Raw genomic sequence first — 21003 nt, 5'->3', positions numbered from 1 at the left:
AACCTGTAAAGGAAGGTTGTTAAATATGTGGGGACCTGGAAAGCCACGGGGGGGCGCAAACATAATCATCAAACAGTAAACCATTTCTTCCATCGCCTACCAATGGGGAGGCGATGGAGGCACAAGCAATGATAGAACCGACTTGCATCTCTCAGCTTCTAATAGCCCAAGGAAGGTTAACCCAAAACCTGTGCTAATAGCCATGACCTCTTATGAACAACCTATAGCGATGCAACACCCTTCTATATAAGTATTCAAGATTTCTATAACCGTCTATCAACCAAAAATTCGACCTCCTAGCCGTTAAGAGGATTTGAAAATTAACACGCATCTGATGTATGCCTGGCAATCACCGCATTATAAAATTATCAGAAATACAGACTAGCAGAATCCTATGAAACTCCCCCTATCCCGCATCGCAAACCCTTGTCTAATATATTTAACCAGCAAAAGAGGGTGGGTGGGGGAGGTAACAGTAGGCTAATTGCCTCCAGCGCTGCAGGTGATAGCTCGTCCTCTAAACAACTTCGGACACACACCCCTTATATGACGGTCTATAATTGACACTTAAACTAATACGGTATAAGCTGCACGCATTTCCTGAGGGCTAAGTGGAGGCCCATCGCAGCCATTATATCTATACACGAAACCTGAGTATCCTATGAAAAAGCTAGGCGAGCTGCTCTTCATTGACTTCAATGAAGAACGGCTCAAATTACGTTGCAAAGAAGTGCCCTGCACTTCTTTGCCGAGGCAGTCAATTTACGCGTCGTAGTTTGACAGCTGTCAAACGACGACACGTAAATTACAGGTCGTCTGCACAGTACGTCGGCAAACCAATTCAAATGAATGGGCAGATGTTTGCAGACGTATTGTAGCCCTATTTTCAGACGTAAAACGAGGCATAATACGCCTCGTTTACGTCTGAAAATAGGTCGTGTGAACCCAGCCTTAGCTAATAGACTTTGTGTATATGTTTCTCAATAACAAATGTTCTCAAAATAAATATAAAATGTTGAATGTTTGCATTCTTGACTTTTTCTTTTGAAATTGTACCGACACATGTTTCCAGGACAACATACCAACATATAATGATAGATTTGTCTTCCTTTGGCAAACGTGATGTAATAAAGTGTAAACTAGAGCTGTTTTGGTAGATTTGCAGCTCTCCTACTTACTCACCTGGACTGTGAGCTATCAAGAAAGGTAGTAATAAGCTGCCGTCTTCCATCCTTGTTAAAAATCAAAGCCTTGCCACTAGCAAGAACACCACAGCCAAAACTAACTTCAGCACCACGGATAGAGTAGAAATTGTGGTAAGAAGAAAGCCTGGAACTGGTGAAGCTCTCTGAAATAAACATTGGGAAAGTCTGTGAAGCCATTTCACAAGCTGGTCCTGAAAATCCAGGTTCACATCTGTAATGTAAAAAAATGTTCAGTTAAATTTGAAATGTAGCTACAATAAATTGACACATTATTTAAAAAGTTGGTATTCTGAGAAAAAAAGAAAATATGCATTTGTTGTGTTCTTACCACAGCTTAGAAGATTTCAAGCATATAATTAGTGTGCATCGCAATGCCAGTTCAAATGATGGCACAGTTGGCAAACACATATTGAATTTACTACACAGGATATGTGTAAATATATATATATATATATATATATATATATATATATATATATATATATATTTATATATTCCTTGTGACGTATAAAATCTTAACAGAAATTGCATATACACGTATACTCAGTTTACAACAACATTGTAGCTAAAACATAGTTTAGCTTCTCACACATTTAAACTGTTATACAAATAATGATACCAGTATATGATAAAGATATGCTATCATGCTTTAAATGTGATTGAAAGGCAGATGACAAGAATGATTACACAATAAAAACTCAGCAAAAATCAATAAAGAAAAATCTCATCACTTCAAGATAAAGTGTCATGAGGGAGGTCTTGACCTAGACTGCAGTAATAAGTGAATTCAACACCAGATGAGGTATTTGCAAGATATATGTGACACTCACTTGCAACCAGTTCTTGTACATTGTCCTCGACCAGAGCAGAATTTCAGACAAGATGGTCCAATATAAACTGTAACAGAAATTTCATTTACACGTCAGTTGATTTGTGATGAGAGAACGGTGGACTCTGATTACAACTGGGAAAGTTGTGAGAATAAATCCATGGTAAGGGTGCTGGATGAAAAGGATATATTTTTTCAGGGGCACTCCAACACAGGACCCGTAAATATTTGCTTAGCACACCAGTGACCTTTCCGCCACCTTAAATCACTAAGTATCTGAGAAACTCATCTCTACTGTCAAAATGTTTTTTTTTTAGACATTACTAAATAACGTGTTCAGTAAATCTTAAGGTATACAGCTCTAGGTCTCTAGCAAATAATGAAAACTATATTGTATACACCGCAATTTGTATATCTTTTTATTTGTTACATCATACAGAAATATTTACGCTTGAAAAATCATCCATACATCACACATTTAACTTGAAAGACAAGTAGATGAAATTAGATGTTGCTTCTGCTAAGTACCATTTCTGCTCTTTTAGTCACAGGGACATAATTATTTCATTTCTTTGTCACATTAGTAGTACCATGTTGATATGTTGATAGCCTGGTCCAAGGAAATGCGGTGTGATATTAAAAGCAATCTGCCATCATATTGCTAATTTCAAATGTTTAAATTGTGGATTTAAAAGGGTTTTTACATGACTGTTCAGTCCCCTGACTAGACAGTCCCTTTAAAACCAGGGTGCTACAATAATAAAGTTTCTTATCATATCCTTGAGATTTATGCATGCCATGTTGATTACTGTAGACCAACTGGACGTAATCTAACCCAACCCATGTTTCTAGAATAGTGATGAAATAAATATTCAGATAAGCATTTATCTAGCAAGCTGCACATAGAGTTACATGGCTGTTTGTGTGTCAGAAGAGCTGATGCCTTTTATTAAATTCACACACCACCTCCGTAATCAGCAGCTCAGCTGGCGGCATGCTATCAGAAGCCAGCAACAGACACATTGTTGATTTACCTCCTGTTGTTACATTCCCCCATAAACTACTAAAGTATTAAACCATGTGTTGCAAGAGAATTGATTAAAATTGTGCAGTCTGTCGCAAGTGTATGTTTAGGTTAACTATTGTATACACCATCTCTTCTGAACTGCAACACTATGTATACTAGAGGCAATGTGGTTTGTCCTTTTTCATTTTGATAAATGACCTGTGACCAGGTCAGAAAATCAGTAAGGAAAAAAGCACATTTAGTGCTCACAGTTATTCTTATATACTTTAATGTGCCCATTTTGGGAACCAAGGAGTCTAGTGAGTATAGTGAATTAGTTGTTTATGTGAACACAGCCATCGAGTGGGACACATTTATAGGAATCTATGCACCTATCCCCCCTGAAGTCAAGGCCAGCAGAACAACAACAGGGTAATTGTAAGGGTAATAAAAAACATCTCAAAATACGGAGCTGTTTTCAAGGGTAAACAGCTCCTGATTTTCAGACGTTTTTTAATCAAAATTGCGTTTTTTGCGGCGTTTTTAACGGACGTTTTTGGAGCTGTTTTTCTATAGAGTCTATGAAAAATGGCTCCATAAACGTTTGAAGTAGTGACATGCACTTCTTTTTCGCGGCTGTTTTTCAAACGGCTGCGTGAAAACACCCCCGTCGATACAGAACGCCGTTATTCCCATTGAAATCAATGGGCAGATGTTTGGAGGCGTTCTGCTTCCGATTTTTCAGTCGTTTTTCAGGACATATACGGCCCGAAAAACGACTGAAAACCACTGCATGTGAACATACCCTGACAGAGTATGTCTTTATCTAATGAATTGCAACACGGTGGATACCTCATGTGCTCTGTTAGTGTTATAATATTAGTTTAAAATAATAGAAATGATAGAACACCTTTAATTTGGGCACCCATTTATATGACTTTTTTTTTTTTATCGATGACACATCATAAAAGTTATATTTTGGGATACTCCCTTATATTTGATACAGAAGTAAGAAAACTCAAATTGTATTCTCATGAACCTACATCTGGACATATCCAGTTAATTTACCATCCGCCATGTACACAAAAGTGTAGATGGTGAAAAAATAATAGAAACTTAAATTCTTACATCCACAGTAGAGTTCTATATCTTGCTTTTAGGTATGAATTTAATACTAACTGTTATCAAGTGCCCACATGTTCGCAACAACAGGTCCATTTTGTCTCCATCGTAGTCGTGTGTCTCTGGTAAGTGCTGCATTTGGAAGAGGGATTGTAATCCTATTCCACCTGAGTAATATAAATATCTACATTAATATTAAATAACACATTGACTGAAAATTAAGCCTACCATGCTCTTATAATGAAACTATGGTTCACGTTTCTGAATATATTAGGTAATACATTAGTGAACAGCTCAAATAGCTTCATCACAATCGGTCCCTTTAGTTTAAAGGAAACCTGTCAAATTGAAAATGCAAACCAATCTGCGGGGAACATGTTATAGAGCAGGAGGAGCTCAGCAGATTGATATGTATTTTTGTAGCAAAAGATTCAGTAGAACTTGTAAATTATTCATTTAAACCTCTACTCATTCTGGGTTTAGCAGTCCAGTGGGCAGTCCTAATCACTGATTGACAGTTATCTCTGTATTCATAGTCATACAGGAAATGCTCTTAATTACTGAGCAGGACCGCCCACTGGACTCCTAAGCCCAGAATGAAGAGAGGTTTACATGACGTATAGGTTAAACGTGCATTTGTGACATACGCCATACAGTTGCATACGTGATCCATACCAGCCGTATACCGGCCCGACGGAGGATCTATTGGCCTCCGTAGGGTTAATGGAGCCCTTTGGACAGGTTTAGCGTGTACATTGGAAGCTTTCCTGACAAACACGTAGAGCCAAAATGTGATGTGCACATAGCCTGAGTTACATGAGAGCAGCCAATCAGAGGTTGATACAAGAGCTCTAGCAAGACTGATCTGATCACTTTTGTCAGAACAGTGGTGACTGCGCTGTTGGTGCAGTGCTCATATCAGGCTCTGATCTGATAAATAATTGGCATGCCAACAGTGGGGAATTTGAAATTTTATGTTATTTTAGCAAATCCGTAACTTTTTTTTTTAGATTATCTTTGTATAAATACTGTTTTCTGAGAGGACAGTAATATATTTATTTTCTATTGTTTATAAAAAAAATTGTATTACTGCAGCTTGAGGCCATATGTTCACATCTCCAAAGAATATTAGGGAAAATCAGAAGGATCAGTTATTGCAGCAATATTTGTGTGAATGTTGATTAAAACTAATTTTTGAAAGTTATATTTTCAAGATAAAGTATCCAATTTTTCTTACCCACTGTAGTTCTCAGATGAGTATATGGTGCTGTGTGGGAGATGAGGTCCAGCACAAAGCTCAGGCAGACATTCAGAATGCAATAAAGACCAGGTTCTGCCATGATTGGTTGAAAATTCCAAACTAACACTATTGACATTTAATAGAAAAAAAAGGTAAAGTTAGAAATTTATAGTTTCATATCTATAAAAAAAGGTACACAAATATACTGCTTATAGCAAAGTCTCATGAAAGATAATCCACCTATTTTTATATACTGTAGTTGAAATATGACAAAGTTTGCATTGTTCCAAGAAATGCTATATGCTCACATTATTAAAGGTGTAAGGCTAAGTTCACACTACCGTGACTATCAGTTTAACTCTCTTCCATCCGAGGAAGAGAGGATCGATACATTAAACGGAACCAACGGCTCCGTTAGAATTACCATTGATTTCAATGGTAATTATTTTGTGTCAGTTGCTTTCCGTTTGTCTCCGTTCGCTAGGTTTCCGTTTTTTTAAGGAAACAAAAGTGCCGTTTGCAGAACTTTTGTTTCCGTTCAAAAAAACAGAAACCTAGTGAACGGAGACAAACGGAAAGCAACTGATACAAAAGAATTACCATTGAAATCAATGGTAATTTTAACGGAACCGTTGCTCTCCGTTTAATGTATCGGTCCCCTCTTCCTCTGATGGAAGAGAGGTAAACTGATTGTAACGCCAGTGTGAAAGAAGCCTTAGGGCCTGTTTCAAATCAGCATTCGCTTACCATTCCGGGGGTTCCGTCTGAGGTTTCCGTTGGGTGAACCCCGCAACGGAAAGTCAAAGTGAAACCACAGCTTCTGTTTCCGTCGGAAAAACGGAAACCTGCCGGAATGGTGACCAATGGAAACCATTAGCAATGTTTCCATCACCATTGATATCAATGGTGACGGAAACGGAAGCTGTGGTTTCAGTTTGAATTTCCGTTGCGGGGTTCACCCGACGGAAACCTCAGACGGAACCCCGGAACGGAAAGCCAGCGCTGATGTGAATAGGCCCTAATCCGACTTGTCAAAAAATAAAAATACAACCTGTATTTCCATTAATTTTACTTAACAATGCCTCCTATATCTGTATTTTTTTTTAAATATTTGCTGTCTCCTGTGTTTTGATTGTTGGCAGTGGCTCTGTTGTTTACATGTACCACTGCCGAAATGATGGGTGGTCCCTCTCTGCTTAAATGAAAGTGTGGAAACTACATTTCCCATGAATCCCCACTTCCAAGTCCCTCCTTTCAAGGACAGCCCTCCCTCCTACTGTCCGTATCCCTCAGCAGCTTCTGAACACGACCACTGTAGTACAACAGCTACAGACTGGCTGCTGGTCTTACAAGTCGTGTCAAAATGCGTTTTTTTTTGCCACGATTCGTGTAAAAAAAATCGTTGCGAGGGGGGAGGCATCAGATACTGGATTCCAGAAAGGTGGAATACGTGGGGGGAAGCAGAAGTCAGATGAATGCGAGAGAGGGAAGGCTGGGGAAGACAATTAAACACTTGATACATACAGTAGGACACAAACAGAGCAACGATCTGCTGCAGTGGTAGAATGATAGCTGAACTGTCCGAGGATGCAGGCTTCAGGTGGCGTTGCACTGGTAACAGGAATCATCACATGATCTATGACCTTTCATTTGGGGGTGTTCCTATTGAGAGGGCTGTAGTGACATTTCATATTTTGTGGACCCAGATAAAATACGAAACTTCACTGCGCCTGGATGTAAATAGTGGCCAGTGCATCACGTGACTGCAGTTCAGAAAACAGCTCCTGGGCAGCTTTGCTAATGAAAGTGTCTTAGTAAGTGTATTTTTTTTTACCATAACACTGATATTGAAATATATTTTTTAAAAGTTATATAACCCCTTTTTGTCTAATCCACACATAATCAAATACATCCCTAAATACTAAAGTAACAGGGGATAAAGGAAAGATTACATATTAATAACAGGGGCGTTTTTTATAGAAGCCATTGTTTGACAGTTTTTCTCGTAATTAGAGCCCACATAACACTGAAATATAGTGGCAATAGAAGGCTGCCATATACAGCCTACATAATACCATATAGTACCCCAAAAATATGCAAATAATACTCCCTTAATAAGCCCACATAATATTGCTTATAGTACCCACATAACATTGGAATTCAATTCCTAACTAATAGCACCTTACAATGCTAAATAAAACTGGGTGATTTTACTTTGCTCTTAGGGGCAGCTATCCTTGGGGGCCCCATATAAAATTGAATATTTATAGCTCTTTTTGAACTAAAGATAAATAAGGACAAAGGGTGTCATTTAAACATAAGCAATAAATATGATGATGACATGATATGGTACGTTAAATTGTGCTGTTAAAAACTACAGCTCATCCCGCAAAAAAGAAGCCCTCACATGGCCATGTTAAGGAAAAAATACAAAAACTCTGGCTCTTGGAATGCTATGGTAGAAAAACGAAGGGCTATATAAACAAGGGGCTATATATATTATTTTTCTTTTTTTTTTCTTTTATATTGTTGCTAAGATGTGATATTTTAAGAGCCCTGGAGCCGACTGCCCATTTTTTCCGGGGCTCCCCCGTTTCTAGTTTCATGCTTGTTGATTAATAATAGAACATATTTAGGACTTTTTCTGTTGGACAATGAAGATAGGAGAGGCCCATCCGCTTCCATATTAATTCTGCAATCAAAGCATCAAGCATTTTAACAATTTTTAGTGTAATCCAGAATGCACTATTTCAAATAACAAAAATAACCTGTGATAGCATCACCATTTTAAAAAATGAAGCCATTTATACTGGAATACTCTTACAGGTTTTAACTTTAGCTTTCAATCTATGAATAAGAGGGATTAAATTTAGTTTATAAAGTCCTGGACCCTTCTAGAGACCAAAAATTTGAAGGATGAATTTTGTCAATAACCTGTAAAGGAGTCTTCAGAGAGTATGTACCAGGGCCAATTGGAAACAGAAGAGACTTCTGCCAGTTTATACATCAACCAGAAAACAGACAAAATTTATCAAAGATATTCATAACTGTTAAGATCCCTTTCATGGTATTGCCAAAAAATAATAACATATCGTCGGTGTATAGAATCATATCTCAGTTTGTCCATATCTAAATCCCTCTATCTTTCTTACTTCTAATAATTAGCACGAGGGGCTTAATAGCTAAGGCAAAACGGAGGGGAGGGGGGGGGGGGTGTAAGGAACAGCCGTGTTGTGTCCCTTTAGATCTGCATACAACAACTTTATCCAAGAAATAAAATTATGCCCAAAGCCGAATTTCTCTGACACAGTCCACAAAAATTTCCATCCGATAAAGTCAAACGCTTCGAGTGATAGTATAGAGTGACCTCCCATATTAGAACATTTAATTTTTAAGTTGAAGAATAAATTTCTTACGTTTTCATTACCCGATTTACTCAAGATATTTCCCCATTGGTCATGAAGGACTTTGTAAAGCCTTGTAAAGAGGACCTTAGCCAGTAATTTTGTATCAAAATTTAACTATGAAATATGTCTATATGAATCTGTGAAAAGGGGATTCTTATCTTGATTCAAAATAAGAATGATCAATGCCTCCTTCATATACGCCGACAGGGTCCCCTCGACAAGGCAGCAGTTATACGTTTGTAACATCTGAGAAAGAAGTATATCTTGATGTTCCATCAATACCAGGTGATTTGTTTATCGGACTGGCCATTAGTGCATTTTTCAATTCCTCCAAGGAAATTGGGTGATCTAACAATTCTCTCCGATGAATGGAGAAAGATGAAAACTAAACCATTTTCAGGTAGTTATAAACCTCCATGACCTTAACCCCTTCCCGCCGCAGCCCTTTTTCAGATTTTCATTTTCGTTTTTTCCTCCCCACATTCCAAAAGCCATAACGTCTTTATTTTTCCGTCGATATAGTACTATGAGGGCTTGATTTATGCGGGACGAGTTGTAGTTTTTTGACGCACCATTTATTTTGCCATATAATGTACTAGGAAACGGGAAAAAAATTATTTGTGGGGTAGAAAATGAAAAAAAACGTGATTCCTCCATGGTTTTTTGCGCGCCGTTTTTACGGAATTCGCTGTGCAATTAAAACAACATGTTAAATTTATTCTGTGGGTCAATACGATTACCAAATATATATAGTTTTTTCTATATTTTACTACTTTTACAAGTAAAAACCTAAGTGTAAAAAAGAAAATTTATCTTGTGTCGCCAAATTCTGAGAGCCATAACTTTTTTATTTTTCCGTCGACTAAGTGGTATGAGGGCTTATTTTTGCGGGTTAAGCTGTAGTTTTTAATAATACAATTTTGGTGTACATGCAGTGGCGGATTATCATTAGGGCGTTTCGGGCGGTCGCCCGGGGCCCAAGGCTCCCAGGGGGCCTATGACCGCCCGAACCCCCTCATGCCCAGTGGCGTCGCTAGCACCGGAGGGAGCCCCGGTGCCAGGACCGCACCTGTCAGGCGAGGGGAGCTTCGCTTCTACTTAGCAGCCGTGGTCAGTGCTGCTTTAGAAGCTCCCCCTCCAACCCCCCTTCCCTGCTCTAAACATCTCTCCTCTGCTGCTAGCTGTCGGGACATGGGGGAGGGGAGACTTTCGGCGGGCTCTGTGCTGTGAGCAGGAGAAGAGCTGCAGTGAAGACATAAAAGGTAAGTGCATGTGTGTTTAATGTCCATATTCATGTGTGTTTAATGTCCATATTCATGTATGTTTAATGTCCATATTCATGTATGTTTAATGTCCATATTCATGTGTTTACAAGGTGTACTTTGTGTATAATGTGCATACTCGTGTGTACTTTGTGTACTATGCATACTTTGTGTATAATGTGCCTACTTTGTGTACTTTGTGCATAATGTGTGTATGTAAAGGATCTGCCAGGCACAGCTTCGGGGTTAACTCCCAGAACTAATCAGTCAGCACCTGAGAATACATCCCTGAGACTGACTCCTGCTTCCACCATTCAGGCTGGCAGGCTTAGGAGTGGGAGAGCCTATCGCAACCTGGCCAGACTCAGATAGCTCCCGCCCTCGGTCTATTTAAGCCTGCACTTCCTGTTCCTCGGTGCTTGTGATTCTTTCCTTGTGGTTTCCTGGCCCAGCTACAGCTCCTGCTATTTTTGATCCTGCTCCATACAGACCCTGGCTTACCGACTACTCTTCTGCTTTTCGTTTTGTACCTCGCACACTCCTGGCTTGACTCGGCTCGTTCACCACTCTGGTTGCTCACGGTGTTGCCGTGGGTAACGGCCCCTTTTCCTTGCTTGTGTTCCTTTGTATGTTTGTCGTGTCTGTCGTGCACTTACTGAGCGCAGGGACCGCCGCCCAGTTGTACCCCGTCGCCTAGGGCAGGTCGTTGCAAGTAGGCAGGGACAGAGTGGCGGGTAGATTAGGGCTCACTTGTCCGTCTCCCTACCCCCTGCCATTACAGTGTACTTTGTGTACTGTGCGTACTTTGTGCATTATGTGCGTACTTTGTGCATAATGTGCGTACTTTGTACTGTGCGTACTTTGTGCATAATGTGTGTACTGTGCGTACTTTGTGCATAATGTGCATACTTTGTGCATAATGTGGTACTTTGTGTACTGTGCGTACTTTGTGCATAATGTGCATAATGTGCGTACTTTGTGCATAATGTGCGTACTTTGTGCATAATGTGGTACTTTGTGTACTTTGTGCATAATGTGCCTACTTTGTGTACTTTGTGCATAATGTGGTACTTTGTGTACTGTGCGTACTTTGTGCATAATGTGCCTACTTTGTGTACTTTGTGCATAATGTGCGTACTTTGTGTACTTTGTGCATAATGTGCGTACTTTTGTGCATAATGTGCCTACTTTGTGTACTTTGTGCATAATGTGCCTACTTTGTGCATAATGTGCGTACTTTGTGCATAATGTGTGTACTTTGTGTACTGTGCGTACTTTGTGCATAATGTGCCTACTTTGTGTACTTTGTGCATAATGTGCGTACTTTGTGCATAATGTGCGTACTTTGTGCATAATGTGCGTACTTTGTGCATAATGTGCGTACTTTGTGTACTGTGCGTACTTTGTGCATAATGTGCCTACTTTGTGCATAATGTGCGTACTTTGTGCATAATGTGCCTACTTTGTGTACTTTGCATAATGTGTGTACTTTGTGCATAATGTGCGTACTTTGTGAATAATGTGCGTACTTTGTGTACTGTGTGTACTTTGTGCATAATGTGCGTACTTTGTGCATAATGTGCGTACTTTGTGTACGGTGTGTACTTTGTGCATAATGTGTGTACTTTGTGCATAATGTGCGTACTTTGTGCATAATGTGCGTACTTTGTGTACTGTGTGTACTTTGTGCATAATGTGCCTACTTTGTGTACTAGTGTTTAGGTAGTGTTAGCAATAGTTACGGCGCGGCAGGGTGGTGGTGGAGAAGGGGGGCCCAAGTTTGGGTAACAGCCCAGGGCCCATGGTCTTCTTAATCCGCCACTGTGTACATGCAACGGTTTGATCACTTTTTATTTGATTTTTGTGGGAGATTAGGTGACCGTGCGGGATAAATAATGATATATTGTAATAGTTCAGACTTTTACGGACACGGCAATACCAATTATGTTTATTTTTTATTTTTTTACTATGCTGTAGGGGGAGAATGGGCAAAGGGTTTTTTTTTGAACTTTTAATATTTCTTTTTATTTTTTTTACACAAAAAAAAACTTTATTTAACTAATTTTTACTTTTTTTATTAGTCCCCCTAGGGGACTTCAACCAGCGATCGTTAGGTCACTTGCACAATATACTGCAATACTAATGTATTGCAGTATATCGTGATTCTGACAGACATCTATTAAGCCGCAGCATTTAACGAGTTAAACGAGCGGGATCGCGCTCGAGCGCGATGCCGCTCGTTACTCTGAAGTGTCGGCTGTAATAAACAGCCGACACCCGCATTGTATGGAGTGGTTCACTCCGTGAGCACGCTCCATACTTCCCTTACCCGGCTATGACGTAACTGTATGTCATATGTCGGGAAGGGGTTAAGATATATAATGAATATGCTAAAAATTCTTGGAAGACGTCCGAACAATACTCCAAAATTCTTCCATCTGTTGCCAGAATATACGGTATAAAAGACAATTTTTGCTGGTTCTTAATCAGATTGGCTAAGAATTTTCCTGATAGTTCCTGCTCCATAAATCTCTTACAACCCTGTATCCTATGCATGTTTTGTACTTTTTTCATGACCAAATTATTAAATTCTGTTTGAAGTCACTCCCATGTATCCCTGTTAGCATCTATTGGATTATGTAAATATCTGATCTCTGCTTCTTTGAGTTTTGCCTGGAGGGATGATTGAGCCTCCTTCTGTTTCCTCTTGTCCCAAGGCATTTCTCCCTGAAAAATCCCCCTTAAATAGACCTTTGCTGTATCCCATACTATGGACTCTATTTATGGACCATTGTACATTTGGAAGAAGAGTGGGGAGGTTGTATGAATGTATGTAGTTTTTAAATCACAATCTATGTAGTCTAATGATTGATGCTCTAATATGCTATTATAGACCAAGTGCAGCAGGGAGCTCAGCTCGTATTTGTCAGTAGTATCTGGTTTAGAAAACAAAAAATATAATCAAGGTAGTTCCATTTGCTGGAACAAGGTGTCATATACAATATACAAAGGAGTAAAGGGAAACTTATACTTTTTTGTGGATTGTATAGACACATTTATTTCCCGGCTACTAGTCTAGCAATTTCAAGAAGAGAACAAATATAAGTATTAGCGGACTCATGTAGAAAATATTTTGAAGCACCTTGATGTTGTTTTTTTTGTTTTTTAATTTGATACTGTTATGTTTTTAAAGCATACCAATTGAACTTATTTTAAAATGAATCTCACACAGTTAGTGGGAGCATCCAATGGGTAGTGTTTGCACAACCTTGAAGTTATAAATTTGTCTGCTAGTCACCTCACGTTCCAGGGCAATATTCTAGATGACATTCAAAAAAGAAGAACCAGAAAAAAAAAAACACCCGTCGATTCCACATAGCCCCATGCTCCTCAAATCCCTAAAACCCAAAGTAATCCATTCGGGTCGCATACAAAAGTTAAAAAAAAGCTCCCTAAACAGATTCCTACACCTGAGCATGCTCTCGCTCTCAGAAAAAAACCCAGTACTACCCGATAGATATTATTGCTACTGTAATTGTAGCATATAAACAATATTATCCCTAGGCCATAAATCTGTAACTTTACTTTTACCCTCAGTGGTTTTGTAACCCCTATTTTAATATTATTTACAGTCTCCCAACCCCAAAAAATTATTTTATCATTAGGGCTATAGGTAAAATAATTACTACGACTATAATATAGTTTAGTCGGCTTTAGGCCCATGTTAAGTACCTATTTTATATCTACTGGACAAACATAACCTGGTCCCCTTTTCCTCTCTTCTTCCCCTTTCCCACCTTTTTTGTAAATATAGCCATAGCATAGCAAACCACCTGGAATCTAATTCCCACTTTCTCATGTTAACATCTTACCAGACTCTATCAAATTCTAACATAGAATTTGATATCTGCAAGCTGCAGCCTTTTCTTCACGTCACTAAATTTCATGCAATTTTCTTCAATCTTCAAAGCACATTTTGGAAAAAAAATGTTTTGGTGAGTTTAATGTGTAAGAGAATTATTGGTTCTGAGGTACCTCGGAATTTTGTCACAATCCCTGAAGCAGATCAGCTTTAGTAAGAAAGCCCTTTGTCCGCTAGATGGTGGGGGTACACGGAGTGGAACTCTGTGCACCTTCTCTATACCCAACAATTCCAATAGGTACTCTCTTGAGATGTTTGCTAAAATCTACTGCATAAATTTGACTGGATCATCCCCCTCGCATTTTTCACGAAATCCCACTATTCTATAGATCTTCTAGATTTATTCTTCAAATTGATTACTTTATCCAGTACAATTTTGTTGGTTTTTGAGATTTTAGCCATTCATTTTGTAATAGCAACCATTTTATCTTCATTATCTCTAAGCTTGGTCTCTAGTTCAGTCAGTCTCTTTTTAAATTTATTCATATCAGCCCTTATTTGGGAAACATACATTTTTATGCTGCCAGTTTGCTGTGTAAAATCCTTTAATTGGGCATTACAAAGATTTATAGCTTTAAGAACATCCCCAAGACCAGTTCTACCACCGTGAGCAGATCCATCCTAAGACTGGGGCTAGACCTAAACTTTTGTTTTGTAGTGTGCGATAAATCACTCTTTATAGGAATGTATTAGGCTAGAGCTACGTATCTCACTACAAATAATCCCTGTGATATCACAGTGATAAATTGCTGTTCATAGGCATGTATTAGACTAGAGCTAATTATCTCACTGCAAAAAAAAAAAACAGCTGTAATATCACTGTCATAAATCACGGTCCATAGGAATGCATTGAGTAGCTTGAAAATCTCTGTAACACAGCGATTTAACATAGCGATATCGCAGCGATTTTTTTGTAGTTAGATATATAGCGCTAACCTATGTCCTATGGACAGTGATTAATCGCTCAAGAATCATTAATCGCTATGTCTAGCCCTAACCTAAAGGAGCTTTCATCTAACACAGCTGAGGTACTCTTGGCACTAATTAGAGAACAGTCAATAAGGTTAGAGTCAGTAATATTGACTTGCTGGGTCGTTGCTTGCATGCTGTGTCATGTCGTTGCTTGCATGTTACAAGATATAGCAGAGTTGCTGTGGGATCTGCATCATTTTCTGGGCTACGCCAGGGAATTTCAAGTATTTAGCGGCTGTGGTATTTCTGGTAAGATGTTTTGGGCGGTCTAAGGTAGGAACCTGCCCCAAAGACTTTCTATCTTTGACATTAATATTGTTAGTAGTAACATACACATTCTGTTTCCTAGGCATATTGGAAACAGCGATCAGACAAGCACCCCAAATTATACACTTATGGAAAAAAAAGTCCAGCACAATTAAGCGAGTATGAAAAAAATGAATAAATAGAAATGATTTTATAGTCACCAAATTCCTGAAGATGATGGCACTCTTGCACTCTTTTGATGGTACCATTAGCTTCACTGTGTTTCTGGGACGTGACACAGTAATACCCTCTGACAGTGATGTTGGGGTCATACCCCTGGAGAGGCACCCTTGGCAACCTGTCCGGTAGCCCATACAGATGCTCAGTCGCAATGGGGATCTTTCCCCTAAATAGGCACCTTTGCCAACCAGCATAGCAGCCCAAAACAGAACCTCAGTGGTGTTGGGGATCTTTCACCTAAAGAGACACCTTTGGCAGCCAGCACAATAGCCCCCCAGCAGGAATCAGTCTTTGGGCAACAATATATAAGGGAGAAAAAGGGGCCTGCATAGTGTCCTCCCCAGCAGCAATACCAGGCTACTCCCAATATCTCAGAACTCATCCCTATAACTCCTGCCTCTGATCTCCACAGCAGACAGACAGCAAGCCAGAGAGGGAGTGCAAATCAGTCACCAAGGCCGAGTACACTATTTTAGCACACCTACATCTGGGCCCTGGACCTCACAACCCCCGGTCTCCATTACAGCTTGCAGGGAAACTCTACTATTCTCCCAAGCGACCACTTAACTCAGCAGTTCATGATGCCTGGCGGCAGAATGCAGGGAACCAGCGTGGAACTGGCGTGGAGAAGACATGGTCGCTTGTATCTTTACAGAAGCGTTTCACAATCAGGAGCAGCGGCACGTCTTTTCTCCCTCACATGCTCATATTCTAACTGTATCACTTTTTTTTTTTAGACAAACCGTGTCATGTAAGGTCACCTTTGAAATTCCTGAGATGTGTAAAGGGCATCAGGCAAACAAGTCAGCAGGATTGATAAGTAGAACACCTGGGTGTTTATTCCTTCTATGAAACAGACTACTGATATTCAGCTAGTCACTTAATATTGCTCATTCACATACACAGAGTGGCAGGTTATACGATTTCTCTAAGGCATTATATGTTTATGGGTAATGGGTATAGATTCACCTGTTTGCGGGCTGATGTGATCCACATCCAAGATTAATAGAAAACTGTATCATGTGGGATTCGGTGGAAGGCAGAACAGGAAGCACATGGAAAAAGTCCACAGCCCAAACATTTAAGTTGTGTCCTCGGTGACTGTTTTGCTTGAGACAAAACTTAGTGGCAGGAGTCTGCAGTTCTGGGCTTATAACAGTAGAAACTAAAGATGGAACCTTTAAAAGAACAAACAAGAATTTTTAAATACATTTAATAGATTCATTGCTAACTCTGGTTAAAAGCTGAAAATTCAGGTATTGGTTACTAATTATCATATACTCTGCTGTTATAAACATAGATCAGTCAGTATATTTAGATTATATTTCTGAAACATAGCTTTCCATCCAGTTTTACCTACTGCTTTTATTTCAGATTCACCTTGTAGGATGAATAGGAGAGTGTATCCACTAATATATTTTCTTTTCCACCATCAATTTGTGCATATAAGACAACATCATTTTCATGGGAATCTCCGGGGCTGCAGAGTCCACCTACATATAATAATATATCAATTAAATAAAAAAGTATCATTAAAATTACTTAGCGTGGAAAAAAAATACATAATAAAAAATGAAAAGTAATACAGAAATCTTTAGTTGTTTTATCGGTAGTACATACATCTATCACACTTTTTCAGGAAATTGGTTGGGTGCTATTTCTAATGCGAAATACTGTATATATGCTGAAATTAACAAAATAAATACAGATAAGGCCTCATGCACACGACCGTAAAAACTTCCGTTATTACGGGTCGTAATTACGACCTGAAATAACGGGCACATAGACTTCTATTGGCCACGGGTACCTCTCCGTATGCTTACGAGAAGGTGCCCGTCCCGTTGAAAAGATAGAACATGTCCTATTTCAGGCCGTAATAACGGCACGGGCAGCCCATAGAAGTCTATGGAGCTCCCATAATGATGGGTGGCTACGTGTGTGCACCTGTCATTACGACAGCGTTGCTAGGCGACGTCAGTAAATAGTCACTGTCCAGGGTGCTGAAAGAGTTAACTGATCGTCAGTAACTGTTTCTGCACCCTGGACAGTGACTTCCGATCACAATATACATCAACCTGTAAAAAAAAAAAAAAAAGACGTTCATACTTACCGAGAACTTCCTGCTTCTTCCTCCAGTCTGGCCTGGTGACGCTTCCCTCGCTTGACATCCGGCCCGACATCCCTGGATGACGTTTCAGCCCATGTGACCGCTGCAGCCAATCACAGGCAAATCACAGGCTGCAGCGGTCACATGGACTGCGCGTTATCCAGGGATGTCGGACTGGATGTCAAGAGAGGGACGCGTCACCAAGGCAATGGCCGGGTAAGTATGAATTTCTTTTACTTTTACCTCGGAAAGGGCTGCCCCTTATCTCTAACCTGCACTGATAGAGAGAAGAGGCTGCCGATTAGTGCAGTGCAATTTTGCAGAGAATACGTGCCCGTAAATACGGGTGGAATACGGGTGACACCGGACCCGTATTTACAGGCACGGGTCCGTAAATACTGGTGCAATACGGGTCGAATACGTGTGACACCGGACCCGTATTTACGCCAGTATTTACGGGGGGGAAAAAATAAGTTTGTGTGCATGAGGCCTAACTGTGCTGGGGGATCTTTCATCCAAACTACACCGTGTTCCAAATTATTATGCACATTGGATTTAAGTGTCATAAACATTTAACTATTCGTTTTTCAATGAAACTCATGGATGGTATTGTGTTTTAGGGCTCTTTGGACCATTGTAATCAATCTCAGACACCTGTGATTAGATTGCCAGGTGTGCCCAATCAAAGGAAAACTACTTAAGAAGGAAGTTCCACATTATTAAGCAGGCCACAGGTTTCAAGCAATATGGGAAAGAAAAAGGATCACTCTGCTGCCGAAAAGCGTGAAATACTGCAATACCTTGGACACGGTATGAAAACATTGGATATTTCAAGAAAACTTAAGCGTGATCACCGTACTGTGAAAAGATTTGTGGCTGATTCAGAGCACAGACTGGTTCTTTCAGATAAAGGCATAATGAGGAAGGTTTCTGCCAGACAAATTAATAGGATTAGGAGAGCAGCTGCTAAAATGCCATTGCAAAGCAGCAAACAGGTATTTGAAGCCGCTGGTGCCTCTGGAGTCCCGCAAACCTCAAGGTGTAGGATCCTCCAGAGGTTTTCAAGTGTGCATAAAGCTATTATTCAGCCAAACCTAAACAATGCTCACAAGTAGAAACGGTTGCAGTGGGCTCAGAAATACATGAAGACTAATTTTCAAACCGTGTTGTTTACTGATGAGTCCCGTGCAACCCTGGATGGTCCAGATGGATGGAGTAGTGGATGGTTGGTGAATGGCCACCATGTCCTAACAAGGCTGCGACGTCAACAAGGAGGTGGCAGAGTCATGTTTTGGGCTGGAATCATGGGGAGAGAGCTGGTAGGCCCCTTTAGGGTCCCTGACGGTGTGAAAATGACCTCTGCAAAGTACGTAGAGTTTATGACTGACCACTTTCTTCCGTGGTACAAAAAGAAGAACCGTGCCTTCCTTCGCAAAATTATCTTCATGCATGACAATGCACCATCTCATGCTGCAAAGAATACCTCTGTGTCATTGGCTGCTATGGGCATGTTCCCCTGACCTCAACCCTATTGAGAACCTTTGGAGCATCCTCAAGCAAAATATCTATGAGGGTGGGAGGCAGTTCACATCAAAACAGAAGCTCTGGGAGGCTATTCTGACATCCTGCAAAGATATTCAAGCAGAAACTGTCCAAATACTCACAAATTTAATGGATGCAAGAATTGTGAAGGTGATATCAAAGAAAGGGTCCTATGTTAACATGTAACTTGGCCTGTTACGTTTTTTTTGATTGAAAGAGCTTTTGATTTCTGTAAATATGACCTCCTGATGCTACAAATTCAACAAATTACCATTTTAGTTCTCTTTACAACCTTTAAAATGTTTTGATCTCTGTTGTGCATAATAATTTGAAACCGTGCATTTTGAGTTTTTTACTTCTAAAAAAAAGTCTGTTACCATTAGGAAATTTGTTCAATAAAATTTGCATTATACTCCAACGGTTGATGGCTTGAAGATTATACTGACTGTCATTTGCATCGACTATTTAGGAAAATCAGCGAAAAATAACATTTGCATAATAATTTGGAATGCGGTGTATATATTATGATAACATGTAATTGGACAGTGTAATTTGGACATTGTAAGGCTATGTTCACACGGAGTATTTTGGGGGAGGAATATCTGCCTCAAAATTCCGTTTGGAACTTTGAGGCAGATATTCCTCTCCTTGCACGCCGATTTTCGCGGCAATTATCGCGCCGTTTTTCGCCCGCGGCCATTGAGCGCCGCGGGCATAAAACAGCGAGATATACGCTTTCTCCTGCCTCCCATTGAAGTCAATGGGAGGTCGGAGGCGGAAGCGCCCGAAGATAGGGCATGTCGCTTCTTTTTCCCGCGAGGCAGTTTTACTGCTCGCGGGAAAAAGACGCCGACGCCTCCCATTGAAATCAATGGGAGGCGTTCTCGGGCCGTTTCTGCCGAGTTTTGCGACGCGGTTTCCGCGTCAAAAAACTCGGCAAAAGACCCCGTGTGAACATAGCCTAAGGCTGCTTATTTTGTTGCAGATTTTGTGCTTGCTACAGAAACAACCCCATTTAGATAAAGAAAACTGATTTTCTCCACTGTGTTTAGGGAACAGTGTCATCACAAATATTTTATTTATATGTTAAAGATGTTAGTGCCTTAATATAAACGTTTATTTTCATTTGTGTGTTTGTGTTTTACTGTTTCCTTTTTTCACACTTTTTCTTCCCTATGGGGGCTGCCATTTTTTGTTCCATTTCTGTGTGTGTCGATTAACGACACACACAGACATGGAATACGGCAGCCACAGTCCCATAGGGACTGCGAACGGCTCCCGTCCCATTGACTGCCGTGTACGGCGTCTGTGTGGGAACTGCGCATGCGCCGCTCCCACACAGTCCTATTCGAAATTGGCGCCGTCCGGCGCCATTTTCCTGTGGACCGGAAGTCGCGGCCGGACAGTAATATTACTACTTCCGGTCGCGGCTTCCAAGTGCACATGGAACAGCGGCAGCAAAGGGAGCGGACGGGCCGCGGCGGCAGGAGCAGGTAAGCGATTTCAATGTATGTTAGTGTTTGTGTGTGTTTACTACTGCATGTAAACCTACTACACTGTGGGTTACCTCAAAAAATGGCGACACACAGTGTAGGAGGTTAAACCTTTCAAACCCCTCGTTTATCCCGGCACTAGCCAGGATAAAGGAGGGGGGGGATGCTGAGCGCTCACTAGAGCGATAGCTTTTAACCCAATGTTGCAATGCTGCAATTTTGGGAACTAGCTCCAAACAGCTCCATCTAGTGACCAAAAATGGGTAGTATTATAAATTTGAAAAAATTTATAATATTTCCTGACTCGCGAAAAAAATAAAAAAAATTTGAACAATGTTTTATCACCCACACACTAAATGTTTAAATTTTAAAAAAAAAACATGTTTTTGGGGCGACACCATGCCTTTAAG

General features: G+C 40.1%; 1 protein-coding gene across 4 annotated transcripts in view; it reads right to left on the bottom strand.

The window, feature by feature from the left end:
• RELN (reelin) overlaps positions 1 to 21003 on the bottom strand; it is a 749731-nt gene that overhangs the window by 254793 nt on the left and 473935 nt on the right. For all 4 annotated transcript variants that reach the window (XM_075857310.1, XM_075857311.1, XM_075857308.1 and 1 more), the window contains exons 13-18: positions 16832 to 16944; positions 16421 to 16629; positions 5400 to 5528; positions 4220 to 4329; positions 2036 to 2102; positions 1183 to 1416 (exon numbers count right to left, since the gene is read on the bottom strand). In XM_075857310.1, the coding sequence (XP_075713425.1) occupies positions 1183 to 1416; positions 2036 to 2102; positions 4220 to 4329; positions 5400 to 5528; positions 16421 to 16629; positions 16832 to 16944 (862 nt within the window). The remainder of the gene's footprint in view (positions 1 to 1182; positions 1417 to 2035; positions 2103 to 4219; positions 4330 to 5399; positions 5529 to 16420; positions 16630 to 16831; positions 16945 to 21003) is intronic.

The sequence above is a fragment of the Rhinoderma darwinii genome, chromosome 3 (assembly GCF_050947455.1).
Source record: "Rhinoderma darwinii isolate aRhiDar2 chromosome 3, aRhiDar2.hap1, whole genome shotgun sequence".
Taxonomy (NCBI): domain Eukaryota; kingdom Metazoa; phylum Chordata; class Amphibia; order Anura; family Rhinodermatidae; genus Rhinoderma; species Rhinoderma darwinii.
This window is presented reverse-complemented; position numbering and strand designations above follow the sequence as displayed.